The sequence below is a fragment of the Rutilus rutilus genome (assembly GCF_951802725.1).
Source record: "Rutilus rutilus genome assembly, chromosome: 7".
Classification (NCBI taxonomy): domain Eukaryota; kingdom Metazoa; phylum Chordata; class Actinopteri; order Cypriniformes; family Leuciscidae; genus Rutilus; species Rutilus rutilus.
The window spans coordinates 10424195-10450844 of record NC_140221.1 but is presented as its reverse complement, the minus strand read 5'-3'; the positions used below and the strand labels follow the sequence as shown (position 1 = coordinate 10450844).

Genomic DNA, 26650 nt, shown 5'->3' with positions numbered 1-26650 from the left:
ATATATTAAATATATATATATATATATATATAAATATATATATGTAAACTTTTCACTACTCAATTTTTGTGGCCAAAATATTTCATGGTAATTGGTATTATCGTGATATCTATTTGTCAAATTCATTCAAATGAATTTATTCAGTCAAATTCATTTTTAATTTTTAAATTTGCCATGACAGGTTGCCACCTGTCATAAACGGCAAACAAATAATTGTGTAGCTACTACTGCCACACAAAATCATGTTGGATGAGATGAAAGTGAGCAACTCTACCTACACCTGAAAAAAGTTCTCACCAAATGTAGGAGTTTTTCGGATAAAAAAAAAGACAACAGTAAGTTCTTTTTGTACTCTTTTTGTACGGTTTTGGTTACAAACTCTTTTTCCATCTCCCTACACTTGGATTTTGAGTGATTTCTTAACCATAAAAGAGAAAACCCCAAATTAAAATTAAAAATGAATTTGACTGAATAAATTCATTTGAATGAATTTGACAAATAGATATCACGATAATACCAATTACCATGAAATATTTTGGCCACAAAAATTGAGTAGTGAAACTCTGAGCCCTAATTCGCAACGTTTACAGGTGAATTTCATTACATTTCGAAAATCTTGAAGTTTTTGTGTCATGAAATGACAGCATTGTTAAGACTTTATACTGACACCTACTGGTGTGGATGAAATATCGCGCAAAAAGTTTTCTGTTACCGATGCCAAAAATACCATATTTTCAGGTCTACTTGTCACCTTTGATATATTTATTTCTTGAATGAAAGTGCATAATAATAGGAGGGCAACAAATATAAAGTGAGTAGTATTTTGCTTGTCATGTGATCTCAATGTGTCAGCATGAATGGGTCCCACTCTTAACATAATTTGCTAATTTTCTTGTTGTTTATGTATGGGTTAAACTTTTATACATTATGATGAATTGTGCAGATTAAGATCAGGGGCATTTAATAAGCATTTGTAATTCATGTTGCCTTTATTTAACCGTAACATACACTAACCTGGTGAACTCCTGGAAGGAGCGGAAGGAAACCATGGCGCCCATACGCTGACAGGGTGGAGTGAAGGAGGTGTCCAGGAGTACATCACTAACACTGGCCACATGGACCATGCCGTAGTGGTTCAGGTTGGAGGAGAAAGACATTCTGAGAGCACAACACACACACACACACACACACACACACACACACACACACACAAACAAAAAGACCTGTCATTAAACCAGCTGCATACATATAACCTCTGAAAAATGTGGTAGATCACCCCAGGAGAAAGACCAGATCATCACCATCACACATCAGCCTAGACCAGAGGTGTGAATAGGAACAGCATCGCCTCCTCACAAGCTGAATGTGTAAGAGCTGAACATTATAAAAGGGGCCAGTTGTCAGGAGGCAATTAGACCAGATGTAAAAGGAAATAGAAGTATGACTGAAACTTCACTGAATGGGTGAATTCATGCATCCTCTTTCATTTATTTATTTGAATTCACGGAGGAGGAACAGGTTAGTTAAGAATATTCCAGGTTAAATACAATCTATATTTGGGCTGTTGTTAATTATCATAATTTTGGTCATCCCTCCATTTGTAAAAACAAAACAAAAAAGTGGTTTACTGTTACGCATTTACAATAGGGCTTGTTGACCAAGCACAGCTTTCCAAACTGGGGTCTGATTTATACTATAAGAAATTAATGAAATAGGTTTAATACTATTTTTTAATACTCACCACATTTGATTATGATTCAATTTCATGTTTCTTTCTAAAATCAGAAATTGTGAGATTAACTGTGAAGATTTAATTTTATTGACAGACCTACTAATATAGATCCTCACACATGACATGAAACGATAATTACTTTACAATAATATAAAATTATAACTTTATATTTATATAATATAAAGAATTGTTCACACACACAGTATAAATTGATTTTTTATACTGTACGTGACAATATACAGCTTCCTTTATATTTTAGGCAAAGTGTCCTTGAGGATCTTTATAACTGGGGGTCCATGGCATCAAAAAAAACCCAGAAGGTGACTTTTTTGTTAAAGAGCTTCCATAAATTATTCTGCAAAAAGTTTTATATTCAAGCTGTAAAGCGGTCTATATTGTTTAAACGTTACTTTGTGGTGCTGTACACTTTACCCAGACTTCCATTGCAAGTGCATTACTATTAATGCATTTTTCCAGTTTTTACAAACTGAGGGAACCAGTAGCAACAATAGCAAGTGCTATTGATTTTAAGTTGTATTTAGCCCAGAACATTCCTTTAATAAGACCCATAATTATAAGCTAAATCAGCACATCTACCATAAATTGTTATAATTTACTAAACTTCAGTATGTGACAAGTCTCCTGTTCAAATGTTAGTATGGACAGCAATCCCTTATTTAAAGACTAATTAAAAAGATTTACACCCGGATTTCATAAAAACAAAACAAAAAAACCCAGTATATAGATTACTTTTGCCCGATTAAATCCTCTCTGGGATTAAACACTGTAGCCTGTCCTGCACTACCTGGCCTCGCTCTCAGCAGAGTCACTAGAAGCCCCTGTGGCGGCACTAGCGTTAGCCGTGTTATCTGGCGGTTTGTAGTCCTGTAGTGGGGCAGACATTTTCCTGGGAGGACAACGATGACAGTCACATTTTGAAACTTGTACGCACACATAAACAGACAGAGCAAGAACGTACACAAACAATCACATACGCATGGCAGATTTAATCGCCACTATTATGCAGTTAATTCAAACCCAGTATGAGGTCTAAACAATTTCATTTAAATTAACATATAACAGGAGTATCCCTATTTGCATGCGCTAGCACAAACAACATTGAAGGTAATTTCAGACAGACACACACACACACACATCTGTATTGAGAGTAGTGCAATAAGCCATGCAAATTAGTTTGTATTTACTGAGAACAGAATAAAAGTGCCAATGGAGGGCTGTTTTCATTAAAACAAACTTGTACACAAAATAACTGCAATCGGTTGATTCAAAATGTCAAGAGACACACAGAAGGTGTGATTCGATCCATTCATCAGGATGTGAATGTGTTTAATTTCAGGTTACATTATGTCTTAAAATATGAATTCAAATACATATGTGATTACACTTGTTTTATGTTTGGAATACCATACTTATTTAGTATTACTCAAAGTACACAATACATACTACATTTAAAATGTATGTGTTTGACCATACTGCTTTTCTACTCTATTTTCCGAGTCTACACGTTGGTTTAGGGAAGAAAGAATGTGTACTATACCTGTTTAGAGTGGGGATGTTCCCTCTGCAATCAAACAACATTGATTACTGGTTGGTTAGTGTCAGGCATCAATTGGAGGGGTCAGTCAGAGATCAGAAGTGTGTGGCCTTTTCACATAACTGACAGTTTCTGCTTTCGGTACGATTTTAACTTGGACTCACAGCCTGCTGTCAATGAGAAGTGGCTCAAAGACAATTTTGTTGCATTTGCACAAAGTTTAATTATATTATACAAGCGTCTCAAATGAGTCTTCAGTGATTATTTGAATGTGGTCACTGCATAAATGCATAAATGCATAACTGACTGATTTAGTTTATTTAAATACATTGTAAATCTTATGAAATCTATCAAGAACAGTCCCAAATTTTAGTCCCAAATGGATTTTGTTTAAAGAAAATGTAGCCTGTTTTAGGAGCTTTACCTTTTTGCTTTGTGAATTTTTTTCTTACATTTTTTAAATCTGCTTAAAGGGATACTCCACTTTTTTTGGAGATAGGCTCATTTTACAACTCCCCCAGAGTTAAACAGTTGAGTTTTACCGTTTTCGAATCCATTCAGCCGACCTCCGGGTCTGGCGGTTCCACTTTTAGCATAGCTTAGCATAGATCATTGAATCGGACAAGACCATTAGCATCTCTCTCAAAAAAATTAGAATCTTCTGTAGTTACATCGTGTACTAAGACCGACGGAAAATGAAAATTTGCGATTTTCTAGGCTGATATGGCTAGGAACTATACTCTCATTCCTGCTTAATAATCAAGAAACTTTGCTGCCGCAGGCGTAATGATATGACGCAGCACCTAAAAATAGGCTAACTTCCGTCAACATAACCAACGTGACAACCTGCTTGCGGCTGAAACTACACAAACTTAGTCCTGGTCATGTTGGAAGTTACCGAGCTGGGGACTATTTTCAGGCGCTGATCATATCATTACGCCTGCTATACCCATGGTACGACAGCAAAGTTTCTTGATTATTACGCAGGAATGAGAGTATAGTCCCTAGCCATATCAGCCTAGAAAACTTTTCATTTTCCGTCGGTCTTAGTACACGATGTAACTACAGAAGAGTCAAGTTTTAAATAGCGTTAGCCTCATAGCATAATTGCCTAAGTCTTTTTTTTTATATATTACTTAGGCAATTATGCTATGAGGCTAACGATAGGAAAAATATCGAGACTCTTTGGTAATTTTTTTGAGAGAGATGCTAATGGTCTTGTCCGATTCAATGTTCTATGCTAAGCTATGCTAAAAGTGGTACCGCCAGACCCGGAGTTCGGCTGAATGGATTCGAAAACGGTAAAACTCAACTGTTTAACTCTGGGGGAGTTGTAAAATGAGCCTATTTCCAAAAAAAGTGGAGTATCCCTTTAAGCACATTTTCCACTTTTCTCATTACTGTACTGTTTTAAATTAACTATATTACAGGTTATTATTAAAAAAATATATATCTTGTATTATAGTAATGATTCATCACTGAGAATAATGTGAATTACTAATAAGGACAGAAGTCAAATGTATTACGTAATGAGAATTAGGAGTGGGGATTACTAATATTTAAAATAATTAAAATAATAATAATAAATTTATTAAATAACAATGCAGAATAAAATAAAAAATTGGGGTGCACAAGACACTACCATTCAAAAGAGTTAGGGTTCTCTTTTCTGTTGATGCGCAGCGTGGACAAACCGTCACTAAACATTTGTAGCGCCATCCAATAATCACAACAAGCTTTGTGCTTTGTTACTTTTAATATGAAGCAAAGTCTCAACTTTAAAATTCAAACATTCTCATCATCTAGTGCTCAACCCTTTAATTGTTTGAAAACCCTAATAATTTAATAACACTGTTTAAAAATGAATATTTTGACTTAATAATTTCAGCTATTTCATATTTTAAAAAAATCTTTTTTTTTAAACACAAAATATTACAGAATTTTAATGTCAGCCATTTTTTCATTCATTAGCCATAACACCAGAATAAATATTGGCGTATCGGCCAGAATTGTAATATCTTGGATCCCTATGTGAAATACAATTTATTTCTATTGATTTTATGGGATTAAAATTGAGAACACTTCAAAATGAAACCAAGCCACACACTTCACATATAACTGCCCCTCCTCACATGCAACAATTCAGCTCTTAAAACAATGCAGTAATAAATGCAGCTAAAATCTCCTTCATGTACTTTAACAGTACAAATGCATTAGCCATTCATTTTACACAAATCACAGGCAAAGCAGCAATGATAGCTGGGAATTATTATAACTATTTTTAAATAGGACTAAATGCACAAACTGAAAAAGCAAGAAACACAAAATTGCATAACATGCACCTGATGAGACTGAATTAGTTCACAAGCATAAATCAGCAGAGAATGAATAAGGAAGTGCAAAAAGAGCGATCTGTTAGACAGCCAATCAGCACAATCTCGGAGCATGTCCTATTGGTGGCATTCTTTGGTTTGCAATAGATCGGTGTCACCTGAAACACACGGATGTGGCCAGCACAGATGAGAGACACCTTAAAGGCTAACTTTTCTGGGCCCTGTGATTCAGACCCTGTCACTAAATAACGCTTTTCTACTCTTCCTTCATACAAACCTCCTGATCATGACAGACAGTAAATCAGTGGCATAGATTGTGCATAGGTAGAGCATTTTAAGGGTGAAAGGGGAAGTGGTTTGTGGTACAGTGGAGGAGAATCTGTGTCGCAAGTTTTTCTTTACGCAGATATACTGATGAATATAGAATTGAAACCTATTTTCCCCAATTGGCCATGTCTTTCATTGTGTTTTGACATGCTCCTCCACGGTCCAAGCGAGGGAGGTGTGAGAGGTGTGAGAAGGAGGGCTGCGGTACATCTTGAGGTACCTGTTTGGGTGGGATGAGGGCAGCATGAACTGGAACTCCACGATGCAGGTGTTGTCTTTCAGCTGTCGGTGCTGGACACTGTTGAGTTCATAAGCGATGTAAGCTCTACGAACATACACCTAAGGAAAGAGAGCAGGAACCATGTTCGACATCTTATAAAGACAAAATAAACACTGTCCGTTTCTTAGATAAGTACATGTAAAATGGCAGTCTTACCTCTAGAGCAGCCATCCGTACCACCTGATTACTGTGGTAAAAGAAATTTGGCAGTACGTCAAAGATGGACGTCTCTGACAGGATCAGTTTCTAGAGAAAAATCAAGAAAGGTATCAATAATTTGACAATACACAATGTTCTGAAGTAAAATATTAGAATTTAAGGTAAAATATGTCATTTCTGTGCCAGTAGTGGAATCAAATGAAACTGCGAATATACACTTACTGTTCAAAATGTTAAATCGGTACGATTTGTTTTTGTTATCTAATGAAGTCTCACCAAGGCTGCATTTATTTGATCAAAAATACCGTAAAACAGTAATATTGTAAAGTTGTGCTGCTTAATATTTTTGTGGAAAATATGATGTTTTTTTTTTTTTTATGTTGAACAGCATGTATTTTTTGTTGTTGTTGTTTGTTTTAACAATGTAAAATACTTTACTGTCAGCTTTGATCAATTTAATGCATCCTTGCTGAATAAAAATATTAATTTCTTTAAAAAAAAAACCTGAGCTGTAGTGTAACTAGCTAAATCAATTAAATAATGAACAATGAAGTCAATATTTAATGTTAAATTAATTATCAATTAATACTTATAGTATTAGGAACTAATTCTATATATTAGATGTATATAGATGTATATAATACTATATAGTAGATGTTATGTATATAGAAACTAATAGTTTCAGCTCTAAAACTGTATTAAAGTATCTACATGGCTTGTTCATTTTATATAATTATAATAACAATATGGTAAAATGTGAAGTGTTTTGACTGCTGTGTTAATGTATTTGATATATCTAATATATCTAATCGTTTGAGAATAAATGTCCGATCAGATCATGTCAGGGAATAAATAATTAGCTTACAAAAATTCCACTTCCTATCAATGCCCTTCTAATTCCTATTCAACATCCTGTGAGCATGGCCAATTCAATTCAAATTCCTCAATGAACTAAACTAAAGCCATTTCGATTTTAATTCTGAATTTTTCCTTAACCTTCAACATTTAACAATCATAATAGTGGCAAAACACTGATAGCACTACAGATCTGTCGATCGCATTCATCCAGCATGTCCTACCTGCAGGTTCTCAATGCAGAACTGATGTCCGTACATGTCAATGGCGGACAGGAAGATGGATTCCACCTGATTGTGTCGCAGCTCGTATGAGGGAAGGTGAGAAGCGATGAGAACCTGCCGTGCCCGCAGTGCCACCTTGGCATTCGTGGTCTTGCTGAGCTGCGTGAGTTCTGTGAGGATGGCCATGAGCTCGTCCGTCAGAGTGGGGTCTCGTCCACACAGCTGATCCTACAGAGAGAAGTTAGGGACAAACATTTGAAATCATGAGTGGACTGGAGTCACAGATATAAAATATAAATGCTATTATTATATCTCGACTGGTATTACATCTCACAATACAAAAGTTGGCCTTCTGAATGATTAAAAACAACCAAACAATCATTCACATTAAACTCTCAGTTTGAAAATTGTGACTGTGTACTCACTATCAACATGGTGACCAGAGAGTTCTTCTTTGTGACTTTTGCATGAGAGAATATGTAGTTGAGCACATTGGACATGTCCCCTTTGTTTTCCTCTCGGAGTGCAAATACACACTTGTCATAGTGACCTGACAGTAATACACACACATATACACAAAAGAATAGTAAATTATTTAATGCAATTAATTATTAATGAAACAGTAAATAAAATGGAAAGAATAGAAAAAGCTAATATTTATTAAATGGCAAACATTTTCTTAAATCTTAATATTATATATTAAATCGTTTTTTTTTTTCTCATTATTCACGTTTCTATTTTCTATTAATACACAAGAACGGATCATAATGTTACAGTGCCATCCAGTGGTCAAATGATAAAATAAGGCAACTTCCAGTGATGGCATTAAAAGTCAAATAGGCCTGGTTTCACAGACAGCTCAACCATGCAGTTTAGCCTGGGACTAGACTTAAGCCTTGTCTGTGAAACCGGGCAATAATATGCAGTCTTACCATGCTGAAACTGAACTTCCACTCTTAAATACTGCCTGAGGAGGTCCATCACCACCGCCTTCATATGACCTCTGATGCCACTGCGGTACCTGGGTAGACAACAGACATGAAGGCCAGTTAACCGGTGGTTGCGAATGTGTTTAAGTCACTGATCTATATAAATGACTGGATTCCTCATTGCGTTCTTTAAACTGCCAGCAGGCGGTGAAGCCACCAGTAGTGTTCCAACGGCCATATTACTATTCCCAACTGACAGAAGGCATCATTGACTTACAGACAAAATCTTGACCTAAAATCACCAGATTTGCAGCCATCAGTGGGACAGGATTAATTTTTAGGATACATGTATGAAAATTAATTGTTACTTCTGACGTCATCTGTAATGTACATGGTCTTTTTGGGCTGAAATCATTAAGATGGGTGCATCTACTGATGTGAATAATATTACAATACATACAAGCTCCCATTACTATATTGCACTTTGTATTAAAATCCAAGGTTTACCATGCATCATCTTGCTCTGAGTGGCTTGAAAATAAAGCTTCATGTCTTTAAATCCACATGCAGTCAGCATGTTGTGAAGAATGTATATTATTTCCTGATGTCTTTTTGCTGACCGACATCCACTTCAGACTCTTGGAGAACTTGGAAACCGTTAAAAAGCTACAGGTCATCTCAAATTCTTTGGCTTTTTACTAGCATGACAGTTTCAGTCTCACACAGGATTTTTGTTAAACTGTGGTGGGTGGACCTCAGCCCCTCAAGGGGAAATGTTTTATTTTGACGGAAATCATCTGACTAATCAAGATCGACTGCATTTTCCAATTAATTCAATAGAACGTGAGGGAAAACTAATACGGCAGTACGGTGGCTTCACTTTTTAGGATGTCACAATCGATCCAGTCATTTCTATAGATCAGTGGTTTAAGTTCATGTGGATGTTTGACTAACTTCTGAACCAGCTGTACAATGCTCTGAGTGTTCATGAAGAAGACCTCTCTCTCTGACTTCCTGTTCAATGTGGCAGCATGACTGTCCAGTATATTGGCAATCTGAGATGAGAATTTGACAACATTTATAAACAATGGTAGCAGTTTTATAGCTTCAGATAGGCATGAATTCAAAGGTCGACAAGCCGCACCTGCTGGCTGGGAAACTGGCAGAGGACAGAAGTGATGTTGCTGGCATACTGAGCCATTTCTTTCTTGATGGCCTTCTCTACGGCTGGAGGGATCCGGCCTGAAACACTCGTCATGATGTCCTGAAGCTCCAGAAGGGGCAGAGAGGGGTCCCTCAGAGTCTTCATCAGAAGCTCCACCCATTCCTTCAGCTAAAACACACACATACAAATTTTCATGCCAATTTACAGCAAACCTGATCTGGCAAAGTGATACAAATTGCCCGCTACACACACACAGTTGCTTTTACACTTCGTTTTGTTTTTATGTTTAGATCAGAGACCATTAACATTAACAGCAATTATTTATTTATTAACTATACATTTTATCATGTATTATATATATAAATAAATAAATAAATAAATAAATAAATAATAAAAATATCATAAGTATATGAGCAACGAAAAACAAATAGTGTCCATTTAAAGCAGTGGATCTCAACCAGGGGGCCTCACTAAACTTCAAAGGGGCCTCAAGGTGACTTACTGATTTACAATAAGACAAAATAAGCATTATAATAAGCTAAAACAACTAAAGCATTAAGATATTTATTTTTTAATGAATGCCTTCAGACATTTGAACAACCAGGATTCCCATGTCCTGGAAAAAACTGTATATATAAAGGTAGTCTAATTTTAAAGGGGCCTAATTATGCTCATTTACGGATTCATAACTTTGTTTATGGGGTCTACTAGAATATGTTTACATCATTTAATGTTCAAAAAACATTATTTGAAATCTTATGATTTTCATTGTTGCAGCACCTGTTTTCACCCTCTGTCTGAATGCTCTGTTTTAGTTTCGGAAAAATGCATGTTTCTTCGGAAAAACTCAACCAGGACGTATGCCTTGGGTGGGAATTATTTAAATGAGGGATATTGTGACATGTACGTTCCTGGTAGAAAACTGAAGACTACAATTGAGGCGTTTCAAGGAGTTCAGAAACAGTCCGCACTGATAGAGAGAATATCTCCCTATGGAGTGGACTTTGTGCTTGTTTCAAGCTCAAACAGCGACATTGCACACATTTAGCTCTTAAAACTTCTGAATTCTGAAATTGAATATGCAGAAACTAGTAGTGTAGGGCCTTTGAATATTGGGGGTCTTGGAGCCAAAAGGTTGAGAACTACCGCTAGGAAGTCCAATGAAGTGGTTGAAGAGCTACATGCGTTTTCTCACCCTGCCACTGAAGAAGGGCTCTGGCAGACAGTAGCCGTTCATAATGTGCACTAGGTGATCCAGAGTGCTGTGAAAGACTCGGTGAAGCTTCTCTCCCCGGAGAGCCACGGACTGAACAGCGGGTAATGCTCCTGTATACAGCTCCGCCTGAAACAGACACACTCATTGGAGACACTAAACCACTTCAACTCTCTGTAACTTCTGAAAGGGAACCTAACTAAAACTCATACGTTTACCACATGTAACACACGGATATACCTGCTGTACTCTGCTGGGATCATCCAGCTGCAGTTTGGCGATGATACAGCCCGGCTCCAGCACTGCACCAGCTCTCTTCACATAGTGAATACAGCCAGACTCAGAGGCGTTCAGGGTCATCACCATCTTCATCACCTAAAAGACATATATAGCATTAATAATGCAGCAAACAAATAAAAAGACATTTCACACATGCACAACAGTTTCTGTTGTCTCTCTAGTCTTGTGCAGTCAGACTTTGACTATTGCCGTAAAGTCTGGTCTACTTATGCAGCTTATTTTACCTGAGAACTACCCACTTGGTTACATCTTACACACCTCTATCTCTGCATAACACTGTCCAGCAAACACGTGTCCACCGTCCTCCACAGTATACTGGATGAGTTTCCCAGCAGATAATGATCGCAGGAGTGAAGGGTCATTCTCCTTTTCAAACACACACGTCTTGTTACCGATAATGATGCGATACCTAAGGAATAAAATAAAAACCTGTGTTTTCTTTCTTTCTTTCTTTCTTTCATTTTTTTTTTTTTTTTGTTATACAAGAAAAACACATACAATTATCAAGATAGGCAATAACAGAGTAACATATTAATATAGTTACAATGCATGCCATTTATCATTGGTAAAAAAAAAAAAAAAAAAAAAAAAAAAAAAATCTCCAAATGTTTTGAATGTATCCCCTTTTTTAACCACAACTATATGCAATATAACATGAGGAGCTAATAAACATCTATTTTTTTGTGATAAACTTATTACCTCAATATTACTATCCCAATATTATTAGGAAAAATAATATGTTAATATCATTAATATTTCTTTTTTAACATACTGAAAATAAATTAAGACAAGTAAAAAAACAAAACAAAAAAAACATTAATGCAGCATCTGTTTTAACAGTTTAACTGACAGAATTGACAGAAACATCACCAAACACACTACATAAAAAGGCACAGCTAAATGTAAAAATGTAGTTACAAAATTAAGGTTCTGCAAAAAAAATAATAATAATTAAAACTGGCAATTTGCAGTTTAGTGCAATAATCATTTAGCTTGCAGTAACACATAAAAAAGTAAAATACTATCTTTATGTTGTTTCCACATTAATGTGTAGGATTCAATGTAATGTGATTAATAATAATGCAATTAATAAACTTGTTTGATTAATGGACGTCCCTAACATACACCTACATGCATACCTACCTACATGCATACCATACATACATAATAACATTGCAGCTTTGTTATTGTGTTTAAAAGCAATATTAAAAAAGGGTTAAATAAATGAAATCTTAACCAATCGGAAAATGGCAAAAAAGCTTCCTTTATACTGCATTGATTTATTAAAAGCATTAGATGCCATTCACCTTTTTATTTCAGAAAAATGTCTTGGGAAATCAACTAATTTTACTGAAGTACAAACCAACATTTAAATATAGTTCTGCGCCTTAAATTATGAATCTACACATTGAGAACCATGAACATGAACAGCTCTTCTAACAATATGTTTTTGCGTTCTCCATCCTGTATTGACACTCAGAATCCTACCTGTCCACCTCCTCCTTCATGTAGGTGGTGTAGCTGCTGCCGTCGTATGAAAGCAGCAGACCTCCATCGCTCAACCGATGGACGTCCACCTCCGCTAAAGATTCATTCATGATGACCACATAAGAGTTAGGTGACTGTCTGGTCACCTTTAGAACAAATTTGGTTCCCTCGTAGATCAGTTCAACATCCACCGTGTTCAACAGGGTGTGTGCAGGTAAAACCTGCCCTCTGGAAACATACAAGAGAAGAGAGCAAAAGGGTGAGAACATCCTATGACTGCAATAACAACTACTTATTTACTGGATTGATAGTGTTGATTAATCCTTTTTTATTGATCTTCATTTTAATGAACCGATACTAATTCATAATTTCAAAATCGTTCTTTTACTCTATACCATTTTCTGTTTATGCATGAGCAAAACTTCACTAAAAATTATTTTTAGCAATAAATCATGATAAGCTTTATGATATTTTGTTACTTTTGATAGCAAACAAAGTGTCAGCTTTCAAATTCTGTGAATTCTATCATGGAATTCAAATAATAAATACAATTTCAGCACTCTTTAATGTGGAGTGAAAGATCGCTGCACAGAGCACACATGAACTGATCATCTTTAGTACTAGTTATAGCACGAAAAAAACATGAATCAACATCAGAAGGTATACTATTAGAAACAGTCAAACTTGCTGAAATGTATGTCTCATGTAATCGCTCAATCAGTGTTTCAATCACAGAAGATATCAATAAACAGCTTGTAAAGAACGCCATGTAAAGTCACACTTACCTCAGGAACGCAATTCAAAAATGTATCTAATGAGGAGCATTTTGCTAAATGTATACACTATATTGCATATTCATTATATTTTTACTTAAAGGCAGGGTAGGCGATTTGTACCAGAAGATGTACTAACCGTGGTATTCAGAGCAGTAGTTGCCCAAAACAGAATTTTAATAAAGTAATCAAATGTAAAAAATGAAAATACATATTCAAGAGCAATGAGTGAGTTTATATTTGTCTTTTGTTCAGGGTTTTTCCTACATTGAATTTTTTTTGGCGGCCGCCAAAACGATTTTTTGTCCCGCCAAAGCCTTATTTGATCTGTAATTGGGGTTTGTGAGTGAAGCAGGCTACTGACGGAGTGACGGAGAGAACGATCACAGCACCGCTCGGATTCTTATATGCATCGCGATGCGGACGTGGACGATTCTGAATTGATTCACAAATGTCAAAAAAATCAAATCTCTAAAAAAACATAATATTGACGGAACGCAAAAGGCGGAACTCTAGCGGACGTGCAGTGCGCGTGCAGTCTGTGGCGCGCACATAACAGACGCATGATGCCTGAGCGCCAAATTCGAACGGCACCCTCTTCGTTAAAAGCTAGCGTATGGAAAATTGGCAATTTCATTGTTACCTATTTAGTATTTGTTGTATGAAAGCTGCTTTCAGTAGCCTATTTAGTTTTCACATCAATATACTGTAAACCGATCTGTTATACTTACGTTATACTGCCCTGCAATAGGCTATGTGCAATGCCAGTCACAAAAAAGTTACATTTTGACTGTGCTCTCTGCAGATGTTCATTCACTTTTTTTGTATAAGCTGTTTTTGATTGTGGTATACAGCAAACATTTCAAGTCATACCTCTTTATTATTTAGTTGTGAATAAGAGAGGCTTTGTATGTTACCAATTATTCAGAATATGCATAAGTCCACAAGCATTATATGAGAGCTGCTGGTACATCATTCTATATTTTTGAACGAAAACTGTTTGTGAATTTGCTACAGCAAAATGTTTTTTGTCTGAAGGATTATATTGCTCATTGGAAATAACAGGAGGATGTTGGTTAGAAGTCTATTATTAAATGCTAGAGATTCAGAATATGCTGAAGTTTGTATTAATTTACTACAAGTATGCTGCTAGTACAGGCACACATTTATTTTCATGTTGGTTCTTTGCAATGTTCAAATAACTTCCATTTGTTTTATTAATAAAATTTATATAGGAAGATGGAAGTAAGTTCGTTATGGGTCATCATAAATACTTTGCTAAACGTTTTGCTAAAAAAAAAACTTTAATAATCGATAATCGTTGTCCTCTCAATCGTAATCGAATCGAATCGTGAGGTGCCTAGAGATTCCCACCCCTAATCTGAAATGAGAAAGTAAGTGTGCTTACCTAATTTAGCAAGAGTGTTTAGTAAAATTTAGCCTTAATAATCCACAGTATGTATAGGCCTATGACAATGTGTAGTAAATTACCTAAAAAAAAAAATTAAAAAAAAAATCACAAACTGTATTTATTTTAAATTGAACATTTATTGTCAATATTGGGCTTGCGGATCATGTGGGTACTAGGGTACTCTTTGCTGTGTGTGGATGACCATGTCGGTCAGCCACCACCGAAGACCAATTTTGACCCAGGAAAAACCCTGTTTGTTGTTAGACAATAATGGCTGCAGTAGATTTATTAGGCTGCTGTCACTTTAAGAGCTTCAAGGACCCAATATACTGTTAATGGAATGTGCCAGTGGCACAATAATAGTTTCACGTCGATTATGTTTTTTATAATTATCGTTGGAAGCCAAAATCAAAATCAATTACGATTAATAGCACAACCCTATCTGCAGCAGTCAGGTGGTACAGGTCAGCGCTCTTTAAGTTGTTTATGTTCATTATTATTGTAATGTTATGTGCTTTGAGACATGAGGTAGTTTAACGCCGTCTCTCGTGACACTTTTGTTTGCTCCCTGCTGTACGTGTTCATGTGTTTTGAAGGAGGCGTGGTTTTGGAAATGCTCTGAAGGGAGGGTGGGACCTTATGCTTTCAAAGCTAGCTCGCTATTGCTAGCATCTCTGGAAATTACCAATCTACCTTTAACCTGTTAGTCTGAATAAATATGCCACAAAAACTTTTTTATTACAGCCACTGTTGGAGGCTGTCTCTCCACAATTGAGTAGAAATATAATTATCATTAAAGTAACAACATGTAGTTTTTCGACCTTCATAATATATTTCCAAGACCCTTGTGATGGTACATCGACTTACAATAGGTTGAATGACACGTCTGCCAGAGCCTGACGGGGTCTGTATCGCTTTTACTGGCACTATGTAACTTCGGGGTGCGGGTAGTAACCAGAGCTCAAAAAGAACTACAAAATTCGACTGCTTTACGGCATACGTCACTTCGCCAATCACTTCCTCAAATTCGGCCGTGACAGGCCAACCAGCGCGTTTGTTTTCGTGCGTGTGTTTTCGTCATGGCTGAAGCAGCAGCGAAACGTAAGAAGTCCAAGGTTTTGTCGGAGTAGAGTCGGAAGAGGAAAAGGGAGAGTGATAAACTGAAAGGCAGGACGAGGATCAATATTGGTCGAGCGTTTGCTTGCTGGCGTGAGCTTATCGTCAGACCGATGCTGACTTGGCCGTCATGCTGTTGAACTAGTAAGTAAATTGCTTGCATACTATCTTTAGTTTTTCTAATCTGTTGTCTGCCTGGCTACGTTACGGAAACTATCTGGTCCTCCATTTATCTTCATGAATCAGCTAACGTTAGTCGATGAGCGAATTATCAATCTGGTAGCTAGTAAACACTAACATGCTAGTTTTAGATGGTTAGGATGCTATCGCTATCATTCTCGTTCAGATTTGAGCATTGCAATCGACATGCAAATCGCAAATGTTTGAGTTAAAATGTTTAGTCTACTAAACATGTATAAATTATGAAAGGAGGAAGATTAATAATATTATCATTGCCCATATGAAAAAAACCTGCATGCTTCATATACAGTAACAGCCCGTTCTCATCCCAAGTCGTCATATACTGACGCTTTCAAAATTTCTTCAATATCTGACGCACAAAGCACCCTTTAGCGTCCATATGAGACGCATAACCCTACCACAGACCTAAACCTACCCATAACCGAAGCGTCTCATATTGACGCTAAGGGTGCTTTGTGCGTCGGATATTGAAGAATGTTTGAAAGTGACGATTTGGGGATGAGAATGCATTGACAGTAACCGTAAATCATTTTACGACAGCGGTAATGGACAATTCCGCTTCCAACCTGTAGGGCGACCGCAGAGGAAAAGTTCCATGTTGTTGCTTTAAAATCATTAGTTGATATAAAAACGGCCTTATGTGCAACTTAAATGTTTTTTATTTGAGTGTTGATTACTATATCTTAAAATAAATAGCAATTGATTTTAGACACCATTGTTATTATAACTTACTATAATATTTAATGTTTTAGTAATGTACCAACTTGACAGGGTTTCCTGTATAGTTTGAGCATTAGTTGAGAGATTGATGTACTTGGACATATCCAAATGAATCGGAATTGAATCAAGAGCTTGTGAACCAAAATTAAATAGTAAAATCTGTGTCAATACCGAGCCCTAATACTCATATATTTGGACTAGTCATGCAAACAATAAAACAAGTGTATAATAATAAAGAGTGCTCTCAAGATGGTATACAAAATGATTTGTTACCTCTCCAGTGAGTGCAGGAAGTTGGACACACTGTTCCTGAGGTTGACATCAGCCACATGCAGAGCTCCACTCACTACTCCCAGCATAGTGTCAGGACGCTCTGCCTACAACCACAGTTACAGACATTCAAACTGACAACCGTTTCCATTTGTCATTTAAATGATGTGACTGAATGGTAACTTATATAGTGGACTCAAATTAGGGAAGCGTATTTGAGCATCAAACATTAAATGTCAAAATGTCTTGCTTAGAGTTGGGTATGGTTTCAATGTTAGCGATTCCGATTCTGCTTATCGAATCCGGTTCTTATCGATTCTTGTTTCAGATTCCAATATTTTTTGGAGAGAAAAAAAAGAAAAAAAAAGGGCAAATACTTGAATAAATATTTCTACCTTTTCTTCTTGCCAATTTTAAGCAATAACCAGTAAAATGTCTGTTCAAATAAAGATTGTGTTGATTACATTATTACTCCAGTAGGTGGCAAAAATCAACTGTTAATTTTTTTTCATTTAATCATTTATTCAAGAAGACTCGAGAGATTTATTCAAATATTATTCAGTGAATCATCCATTAATTAAACAGGTATTTATAAATGAGACACTGAATTCATTAGTTTTAAACGTGTTTGAATTAATGATTCAAAGGAGTTTTTTTTTTTTTATGAGTATCAGCAAAGAATTCATTGATTTCTAGCCCTTGCATTAGCTTTACTACTAGATATATTTATGTAGATGAGAAATAAAAACCCGCCCTGTACAGCTATGATCAGCTGTTCGGCCTAGCTTTCGATGTTGTTACGTAAAGGTCAGTTTTCAGAATGCCGTGGCATACAGTATGCACACCTGGAAAAACGAGTGCATCGACACACCTGCACCGCATGTGTGTCGAGACCACTTGCCGCGCGCCTACACTTGAAATAACGAATTTGCATGCGCAAAAACGCGATATGTGAACGTCCCCAAAGTCAGGAATTGATAAGCGTAATCGAAATGCGTGCGTCTTATCAAATCCCTGGTTTTTGGACATTTGTTACCGGTTCTAAAATGGAACCGGTTCTCGATACACATATATACATATATACACATATACACACATACATACACACATACACATACACACATACACACACACACATACATATATATATATATATATATATATATATATATATATATATATATATATATATATTATATATATATATATATATTATATATATATATATATATATATATATATATATATATATATATATATATATATATATATATATATATATATATATATACACACATACACACACACACACACACATACCCAACCCTAGTCTTGCTGTCATAGGCGAATGTTTGAATGGCTGGAAGGGATTACAGGCATGTTCATGAGAGTTGTGATGTGAAATGAAGACAGTGGGTTCATGTACCTGCATCTTCTCTGAGATGAGTCTGTCCAGCCAACCCGTGTCGATGGTGTTGTGCTGGAAGCTTTCAGTTTCTAGCAGCTTTATGAGATACTCTACTGTAGTCCTGAAGTCTCCTCTGATGGACAGCTCCTTGAGGGCCACCACCATGTTCCTAACATGACCCATTCAGCTTAATCAATAATACATCTCATTATCTTTTTTCTTATCAAATATCAGTAAACTGTTTGTTTTTATTTGTTTTGGCTACCTGAGAAATAATGGACAGCAGGACAAACGCTTGATTGATAAGCATAAGTGAACGGACCTGCATAACTTTTACGTAATCATTTATTTATGCATGATTCTTATATTTATGCATGATTTGCAATTAATTAAAACTGACAAGGTGAGTCATTTTGTGACAAACACTGCCTTTTCTCAAAAACAGATTTTCAACAACAGGAAGTACTCACGAGATGGCTTCCTCTCGGTTTTCTCCCCAGGAGAAGCAGTGGCCAAACTGAGAATCAGCAAACTCGTGCAGACCTCCAGCAGCCGCCACACTAAAGTAGCCCCACACGTTCTTGTTACTGCGAAAATTTAATTCCTGGACAGTTCCTGAGCTGGGCTTAAAACCCTGACATACAAACAAACACACACACAAAAAATACAGACAAAGCCTCATCACAAGAAATTTGCATGGCAATTACTTTATAATATTACCACCAATAACATTCAAAACAATGTTATTTTTAAAAACAGTGTTTTTTTTTTTTTTTAGTATGAATTTTTTTTTTTTAACAGTCTTTTATGTTTTACCAAGGCTGCATTTATTTAAAAACAGTAATATTGTTCTAATATATATATAGTCTTCAGTGTCACATGATGTTTATGAATAAGCTGATTTGGTACTTAAGCTTAAGTTTATTTTATCAATGTTGAAAAGAGTTTTGTCTGCATAATATTTTTGAGGAAACTGATAAACCCCTGAAGGAAACTGAGGAACCATCCCCCCACCCCACCCCACCCCACCCCTTTAAGACTTCAAAGACACTTCCTTTGCATGTGAAATCAACATCAGAGCTTATTAAATTTTCACATGATGACCCTTTAAGTATCAATCAGGCTCACACACCTCATCTGGGTTTTCGCTGGTAATTCGAGCTGCAATGACGTGTCCTCGTGGAGAGGGGGTGTTAGAGAGTCCATCATAGTCAATGGGGGAGTCTCCCCACGGCTGCATCCCGTACATCACTCTGATGTCTTTAATGCGGTGAAGTGGGATGCCCATAGCGATCTGAATTACAGAACAAACAGGTCACACAATAGCCAAAAATAGCTTTCAAAATGAAAAAATAAGATAAAAAAGCATTACCCAATTTCCCTGTAAAACAAATTAGCATGCACTTAATATCTATGATATCCTGGCCCCTTGATATTAGTAAAATATCTTCAAATATGCACTTTCCCCTCTAATTTCTACACACCCTTGGTTATGCAATTGATTCCCCACTGTGTTTCTCTCCACATTGCCCTTTTCAGACCTTTTCTCTCCATTAATTCCCCTCATTCATCTGCAGCATTCTTTGTGTGTTACATAAGCGTATGAACCCCCCCTGTCCCACTCCCACTGGACCTGAAGCACACTGGCCTCAACCAAGTGACCTATATAGAAACGACAGTTGTCACGTGACCATTGTCTGCCGCAGAGACTGTGTTATATTGTTCACTAGATGCTGCCAACCTAGTGATTGTGGCGATTTGAATGAGCCTTATGCTATGTGGCAAAGACGGTTTATTAAGTGAAAAGCTTGCATCACAGTATTCCACTCAAAACGTATTAAAGCAATATTTCAGGTTAAATACAACTTAAAGGGATAGCTCACCCAAAAATGAAAATTCTGTCACCCTCACCCTCATGAATGTTTACAACATTAAATAAAACGCACATAAAATTAAAATAAAAACAAAGGAAATCTGACTGTACAGTAATGTAGGTACAGTACAAAGAAGCAATTGTACAAGTGAATTTAAAATGCATCTTCCCTTTGGTTTTACAAACTGAGGGACAAGCCAAAATTATTTTCTATGGAACTTGAACAATATATATTGTTTTCCAAGAATATTCCTTTAAAACACATTCACATTCAGACCTGCAGTTGGGCCGCAGGCAGGTTAACATCAGCCACCATCTCAGTACAAGGATGTTCCACTTGAAGACGAGGGTTGAGCTCCAGGAAGTAAAAACTGCTGTCCTGACTGTAGAGATACTCCACTGTACCTGCACTCACATAGCCCACCATCTTCGCCAACTTCACTGCACACTGAAACAAACAGATACACAGTTCTTCACTTTTATCCGTTTAAGTAACCCAGTGCTTCATGGCGGCAGATACTTTATTAATTCCTTTATGGTAATATAGCATTAGCATTCGACTTCTGCTGAATCTGATGCCTCATGATAGTCTGTCATACCTTCTCCATATCCTCAAACACATCAGAGGTGGCAATAGTTGCTGGAGCCTCTTCTATGATCTTCTGGTGTCTGCGCTGGACAGAGCAGTCACGGCCGAACAGAGAGATGGCATTACCGTACTGATCAGCCAAGATCTGCACCTCCAGGTGACGGGCATGTTTGGCCAATTGCATGACAAAGATGGGGGAACCTGGAACCTCAGCTTGAACCTGAGGAAAACACAGTATTGAAGTTATAGTTCTGAAATTATACCCTAATAGACATTGGAAAGTTAACAGTTAACCAAAAGGTGGGTAAAACTCAAACTGGCAGTTATAAAACGAACAAAACCTCACAGGCTTCGTAATACTCAATTTCAACAATTAACAAATTAATAACTTGAAATAATTAAGAAAATAATTAATAACGAATTATACAACTATTTGATGAATAGAATTAAACAATGATTATTTGATAAATAGAAAAATCAAAAGAACAGCATTTAAGGGGGGGGGGGGTCAATACTTTTATTCAGCAAGGATGCATTAAATTGATCAAAAGTGACAGTAAAGACATTTATAATGTTACAAAAGCTTTCTATTTTAGAAAAAAGCTGTTCTTTTTAACTTTCTATCCATCGAAGAATCCTGAAAAAAATTTGTACACAACTGTTTTCGACATTGATAATAATAACTGATGCTTCTTGAGCAGCAAATCAGCATATTAGACTGATTTCTGAAGGATCATGTGACACCGAAGACTGGATTAATGATGCTGAAAATTCAGCTTTGCCAACACAGTAATAAATTGCATTTTAAAATATAAATCAAATAGAAAACATATTTTTAAATTGTACAAATATTTCACAATATTACTATTTTAGCTGTATATTGGATCAAATAAATGCAGCCTTGGAGAGCAGACGAGACTTTTTTTTTAAATATTCAAAAATCATACAGATCTAAAACTTTTGAACGGTAGCGTATATGTTCAACTTCACATACACTTGCGTAGGCCGATATATACTATATTGCATATTTAAACTGCTTGATTGCTTGCATCATCGCATAATAGCTGCTTTTGAAACAATGTGTATTGTGAAAAGCACTACACAAATACATTTGAATTGGCTTGATTTTACTTGAATAACAACTCTGACCTGTCTAAAGAGGTTGGGGAAGTCTTCTGCACCGTTGACCTTTCGGATACCTTTCCCTCCTCCGCCTTCAGACGCCTTCACCATCAAAGGATACCCCACTAGTTCAGCTGCCTATCAATAAAAAACATGCTCTGTCACTGACAGAACTAAACTATGAACATGTCACATTGTAAATGATGCAAGTATGTAGTTTACCTTCAGTCCAGCCTCCACATCATGGACACAGCCCTGCTCGTACAGATCAGATGGGACATTAACAATTCCTTTCTTCTGGTCATCCTCAGTCCACTCTACAGTCAGCCCTGTACAAACACAGCATCATGGTGGTCAAACTCCCCCCAAAAAAACACACAAAAAAAACAACAACATGTGGTTTGGGTACGCATGTCAGAAGTTTCTCTATTGGAAAATCCTCACTCACAAGTACTCTTTGTTTTAACCTTAAATATTTTTTTTTTCTTTTTTTCGGTTCATCGGAATGGTACGAAACTTGCTATGTGAACACACACACACACACACACAAATCATGGACATAATTCAAAAAGGTTAAATGGTTCAGAAAAAATAGTCACACTTGTGCTCTTCGTAGTCAAAAATGACTGCTCTGGAAATTAATCCGAAACGAATTTCAAGCGTTTAGTACTGCGCCCAAACAAAATCTTACTGAAAGCAATTTTTTTTGAGATATCAACCTCAAAGTTGGAGCACAAGTTTAAAAAATATATATTTCACATACAATTTTTTAATAGTATTTGTGCTTTTTTTTAAAGTTCACTTTCAGCAACAATCTGCCAAGTGGCAAAGCATTCAAGATTTATGACAGTTTAAGCTAGAAATAAAATTTTCCAAATGTAGCCTATTATAACTAGGGATGCACCGATACTATTTTTTTGTAATTTCCGATACTGAGTACTGATACCTGTATTTTCATTGCATTTTTAATTTTTTAAAACTATTGGGCAGAGAAACCAAAAGAACATGAATCAAATTAGTTGGCTTAGCAAATAGACATTTCCTTCAATTATTTTCAAGCCTAATTATGCCTGTTACAGTATTGTAGGAGCTATAATTACTTTCACTTTTCATATAATTGCTCTATCATATTTTTATCTTTAATTTAGTACCACAGTGAATATTTAGAGCTCCAGCAGGGCTCAACCAGTCAAGAGCAGTGAGTGATTTTCTCTGTCTTTTGTTGTTAGATTAACACTGAGGAGAAAGCAGTAGGTTTATTTTGGCTGCTGTCACTTTAAGAGCTGCACGTATCCAACATACTATTACACAAGTGTTTTCTTTTCAACTCTTTACATAACTCCTATGTTTCACAAATAGGCTATACTTGCCTATACGGACATTTTGACATAATTTTGTGTGAATTTGTCCGTTCATGTGCAAGAAGACATTTGATTTAATATCCATTCAAACTGAGTCAGCTTTCTGGGTCTGCAAACTTCAGGTTACCAGTCTGACTCTTTAACCATTAGGCCACAACTGCCCCTTGCACACACACCAACAGAATAACAGCCAATCATCAGTTTGGAGCTGGTGATTTCATTCAGATCTTACCAGTTTTGCGTGCATATACACATCAGACAGTTACTGAACAGTTCATAGGTGTGCTGTCTGAGGCTGACACTAACCTGATCCACTCCAGGGCAACGTGGGGATTCCAGCTGTCTGGGCCACAATAGAAGAGGCGATCTTATCCCCGAGAGCCCACATAGCCTGACTTGGTGGGCCTAATGAAAGATACAAATCGCTATAGAAAGAGCAGCACTATCACTGTACATTAATAATTTAATCAATGTGGTGCTTTATAACTCAGTCTCACCCATGAAGGCGATGCCATTCTTGTGCAGCAATTCAGGGAGTTTGGGGTTCTCAGAGGCATGACCCCAACCGGCCCACACGGCCTGAAGACAGTAGGTGAAAAAGTGAGAATAAGTGTCAAACTTTTTTTTCAGCCGTTGACATAAAATCTTTTTAAACCATATTTAATCTCAACAATTCAACCCGTTCGCATGTTCACACTTCTCTGATATCGGTTAATTGTCACATGACATAGTCAAACAAAAGTGTTTTGATGTCATTTTTGTTTTCTATTATTTACCATCTACATTGTGATTATTTTGTTATACATAACAATATATTGCAACTGTAAAACATTTCATAGGAAATGCCTCATAAGATTAGATCTTTTAAAAAAATGCCTCATATCGTTGCAAATTCAGGCAAAGAGAATGATTTTATATCAACAATTATTACTATTTTTGACTAATAATAAAAAATGAAGACAGAAATAGAGTACAATAATATTTGTCTTATCACAGTAATACTGCAATAATACAATTGTACCTTAAAAGTGAAAAATACATTTAAAATTATAATAATACTTTTATTTTATACTAAGTTACATTACTAATGTTTTAAATTCTTTACTTTCAAATGTTAGGCATTAAAAAGCCTAATTTACATTTTTATGATTTAATTAATGATTGGCTTTTCATAAACTCAAGAACCCCAGAGGTTTACAAATTCCCATTTGGGAAACCCTGCCTCAGATAAAATTCTGTCATAATTTATCACTCTCAAGTCATTCCAAACCCATAAGACTTTAGTTAATATTTTAAACACAACTTAAAGGGATAGTTCACCTAAAAATGAAATTTCTGTCATTTACTCACCCTTAAGATGATATTTTGAAGAATGTCAGAAACCAAACAGTTGATGGACCCCATTGATTTCCATAGTATTATTTTCTCCATACTATGGAAGGCAATGTGGTCCATCAACATATTCTTCAGAATATCATCTTTTTTGTTCAGTAGAGGGTGAGTAAATGATGACAGAATTTTCTTTTTTTGTGTGAACTATCCCTTCAAGATATCTTTAATGTCCTCCCAATTGAAAGTCCAGATAACCAAAACTTAGAAAATCCAAATAAGACAAAAGGGTGTCGTAAAATGAATTAATATGAATCGAGGGGTTTAATCCAATTCTTGTGAAGAGATATGATCGCTTTATATGATGAACAGAAGTGTCTAAATACTTTAGGGAGCCACTTATTATTTGCTGATCACCAGCCATGAAAGCTCACATGAATTTACCTGAACAGGAATTCGTTTAGCTATGTCCAAAATGAGTTCCACATTAGCATAGTTGTTGTTGTTTGTCCCTCCTGGGACAGGTACATAGTGATCTGCCATCTTGATGTACTCTGTAGACATAGTTAAACATCTGTATTTAATTGAGCACATTTGAGATTACAGGCCTTTTCACAAATAACTTCCTCCTCACTGAACTCTTTCTATGCAAATTAGGGCAGGCTTGCGCCAACAAAGCCAACTGACATAGTTTAAACAATGAAGTGAAGGACCAATGCAATCTTGTCTAAATACATTTGACAGTCCATGATGGAGCTAGGAGTGGGGGGAGGTGTCATTGAGCTATTTTTCAACTCTTATGGCATAACAGTAAAGCCAAGCTTTTTAAAACGTACCTGCGTTGGCCTTGAGGTCCTCTGGGGTGACCATGACGACAAAACGTAGGGCCCGTTCATTCCGAAACATTTCATAAGCCCAGCGACGAATGGAGCGCATGCACTTCACAGCAGCAATGCCATTGTTGGCAATGAGGACCTGGAGCAACAAAAATATGATATTCAGCAGCTTTCGTCTGACCAGGGTTAGATAACTAAAAACTAAAAACATAAAAACATTCTGTTATTGAAATAATAACCGTTATTAAATGTTAACTGAACATTAACGCTTTACAATGTGGTTCAATTTAAAGCCCCCCTGTGGTTAAAATCAAGCTTTTAATGTTGTTTACATGTCTTTGTGTTGTTTTCAATTATGCTTTAAGACAAACCATGTACAAATGCACAAGTCAACACCATTGCTGAGTATTTTCTCTTTAAAACTGCAGTCTCAAAAACGTGGTTTGAAATCGCTGGTGTTTCTGACGTCACAAACTACCTTGTAACCAATCACGTCAACGAGTGGATCTCTGAGCTGGTGTGAGTGAGTGGAGGCGGGGCTAATTAGCATATTCATAGACCCGTGTATACTACATGAGGGAAGGATGTTACATTCAAGCATTTTTAAAGCATGAAGAATTTTTTTTCAAGGAAAAAACGTTTAAATATGTCATTTTGGTGATCGAAAAATGACCTAATAACAAAAATAATACAAAAGCATTTATTAATACATTATTAAAATCAAAAGTTGCATCTGTTCATATTTTTAATGGACCTCAACTAAAATGAACTAACATTGAATAGTTGTAATTTTTATTAACTCATTTTAACAAAATTATGAAGTACTGTTACAAACTCAATGCTCATAGTTTCTTAGTTCATGTTAGTTAATGTATGAACTAACATTAACTAATGGGACCTTGTAAAGTGTTACAACAACTTATCGACTGCAAGCCTTAGTGCTCAATACCTTTTTTTTTTCTTTTTTTTTTTGCTCAGATCCCTTATTTTCTTTTGTTTGGCTGTTCACATTAATTTTAAATGTGGCCAATATCATATTCGAGTATGAACAGGCCACAGTCCTGAACTGATCCGCATGCGC

The 26650-nt window shown here is 36.2% G+C and overlaps 1 protein-coding gene across 9 annotated transcripts in view; it reads right to left on the bottom strand.

Annotated features, from left to right (window-relative positions):
- Positions 1-26650, bottom strand: part of acaca (acetyl-CoA carboxylase alpha) — a 70015-nt gene that overhangs the window by 30456 nt on the left and 12909 nt on the right. For 5 of the 9 annotated variants that reach the window (XM_084412842.1, XM_084412839.1, XM_084412841.1 and 2 more), the window contains 26 exons: positions 25570-25708; positions 25178-25287; positions 23902-23983; positions 23711-23809; positions 22266-22372; positions 22071-22181; positions 20932-21141; positions 20610-20780; positions 19592-19753; positions 18930-19093; positions 18478-18628; positions 17055-17158; positions 12561-12788; positions 11331-11481; positions 11013-11147; positions 10755-10901; positions 9539-9727; positions 9349-9449; positions 8398-8486; positions 7891-8015; positions 7466-7693; positions 6384-6473; positions 6168-6286; positions 3291-3314; positions 2538-2639; positions 1015-1158 (listed from right to left, as the gene is read on the bottom strand). In XM_084412842.1, coding sequence (XP_084268968.1) covers positions 1015-1158; positions 2538-2639; positions 3291-3314; positions 6168-6286; positions 6384-6473; positions 7466-7693; positions 7891-8015; positions 8398-8486; positions 9349-9449; positions 9539-9727; positions 10755-10901; positions 11013-11147; positions 11331-11481; positions 12561-12788; positions 17055-17158; positions 18478-18628; positions 18930-19093; positions 19592-19753; positions 20610-20780; positions 20932-21141; positions 22071-22181; positions 22266-22372; positions 23711-23809; positions 23902-23983; positions 25178-25287; positions 25570-25708 — 3482 coding nt within the window. The remainder of the gene's footprint in view (positions 1-1014; positions 1159-2537; positions 2640-3290; positions 3315-6167; positions 6287-6383; positions 6474-7465; positions 7694-7890; positions 8016-8397; positions 8487-9348; positions 9450-9538; positions 9728-10754; positions 10902-11012; positions 11148-11330; positions 11482-12560; positions 12789-17054; positions 17159-18477; positions 18629-18929; positions 19094-19591; positions 19754-20609; positions 20781-20931; positions 21142-22070; positions 22182-22265; positions 22373-23710; positions 23810-23901; positions 23984-25177; positions 25288-25569; positions 25709-26650) is intronic. The other 4 variants (XM_084412845.1, XM_084412847.1, XM_084412844.1 and 1 more) reach the window with 1 other exon arrangement.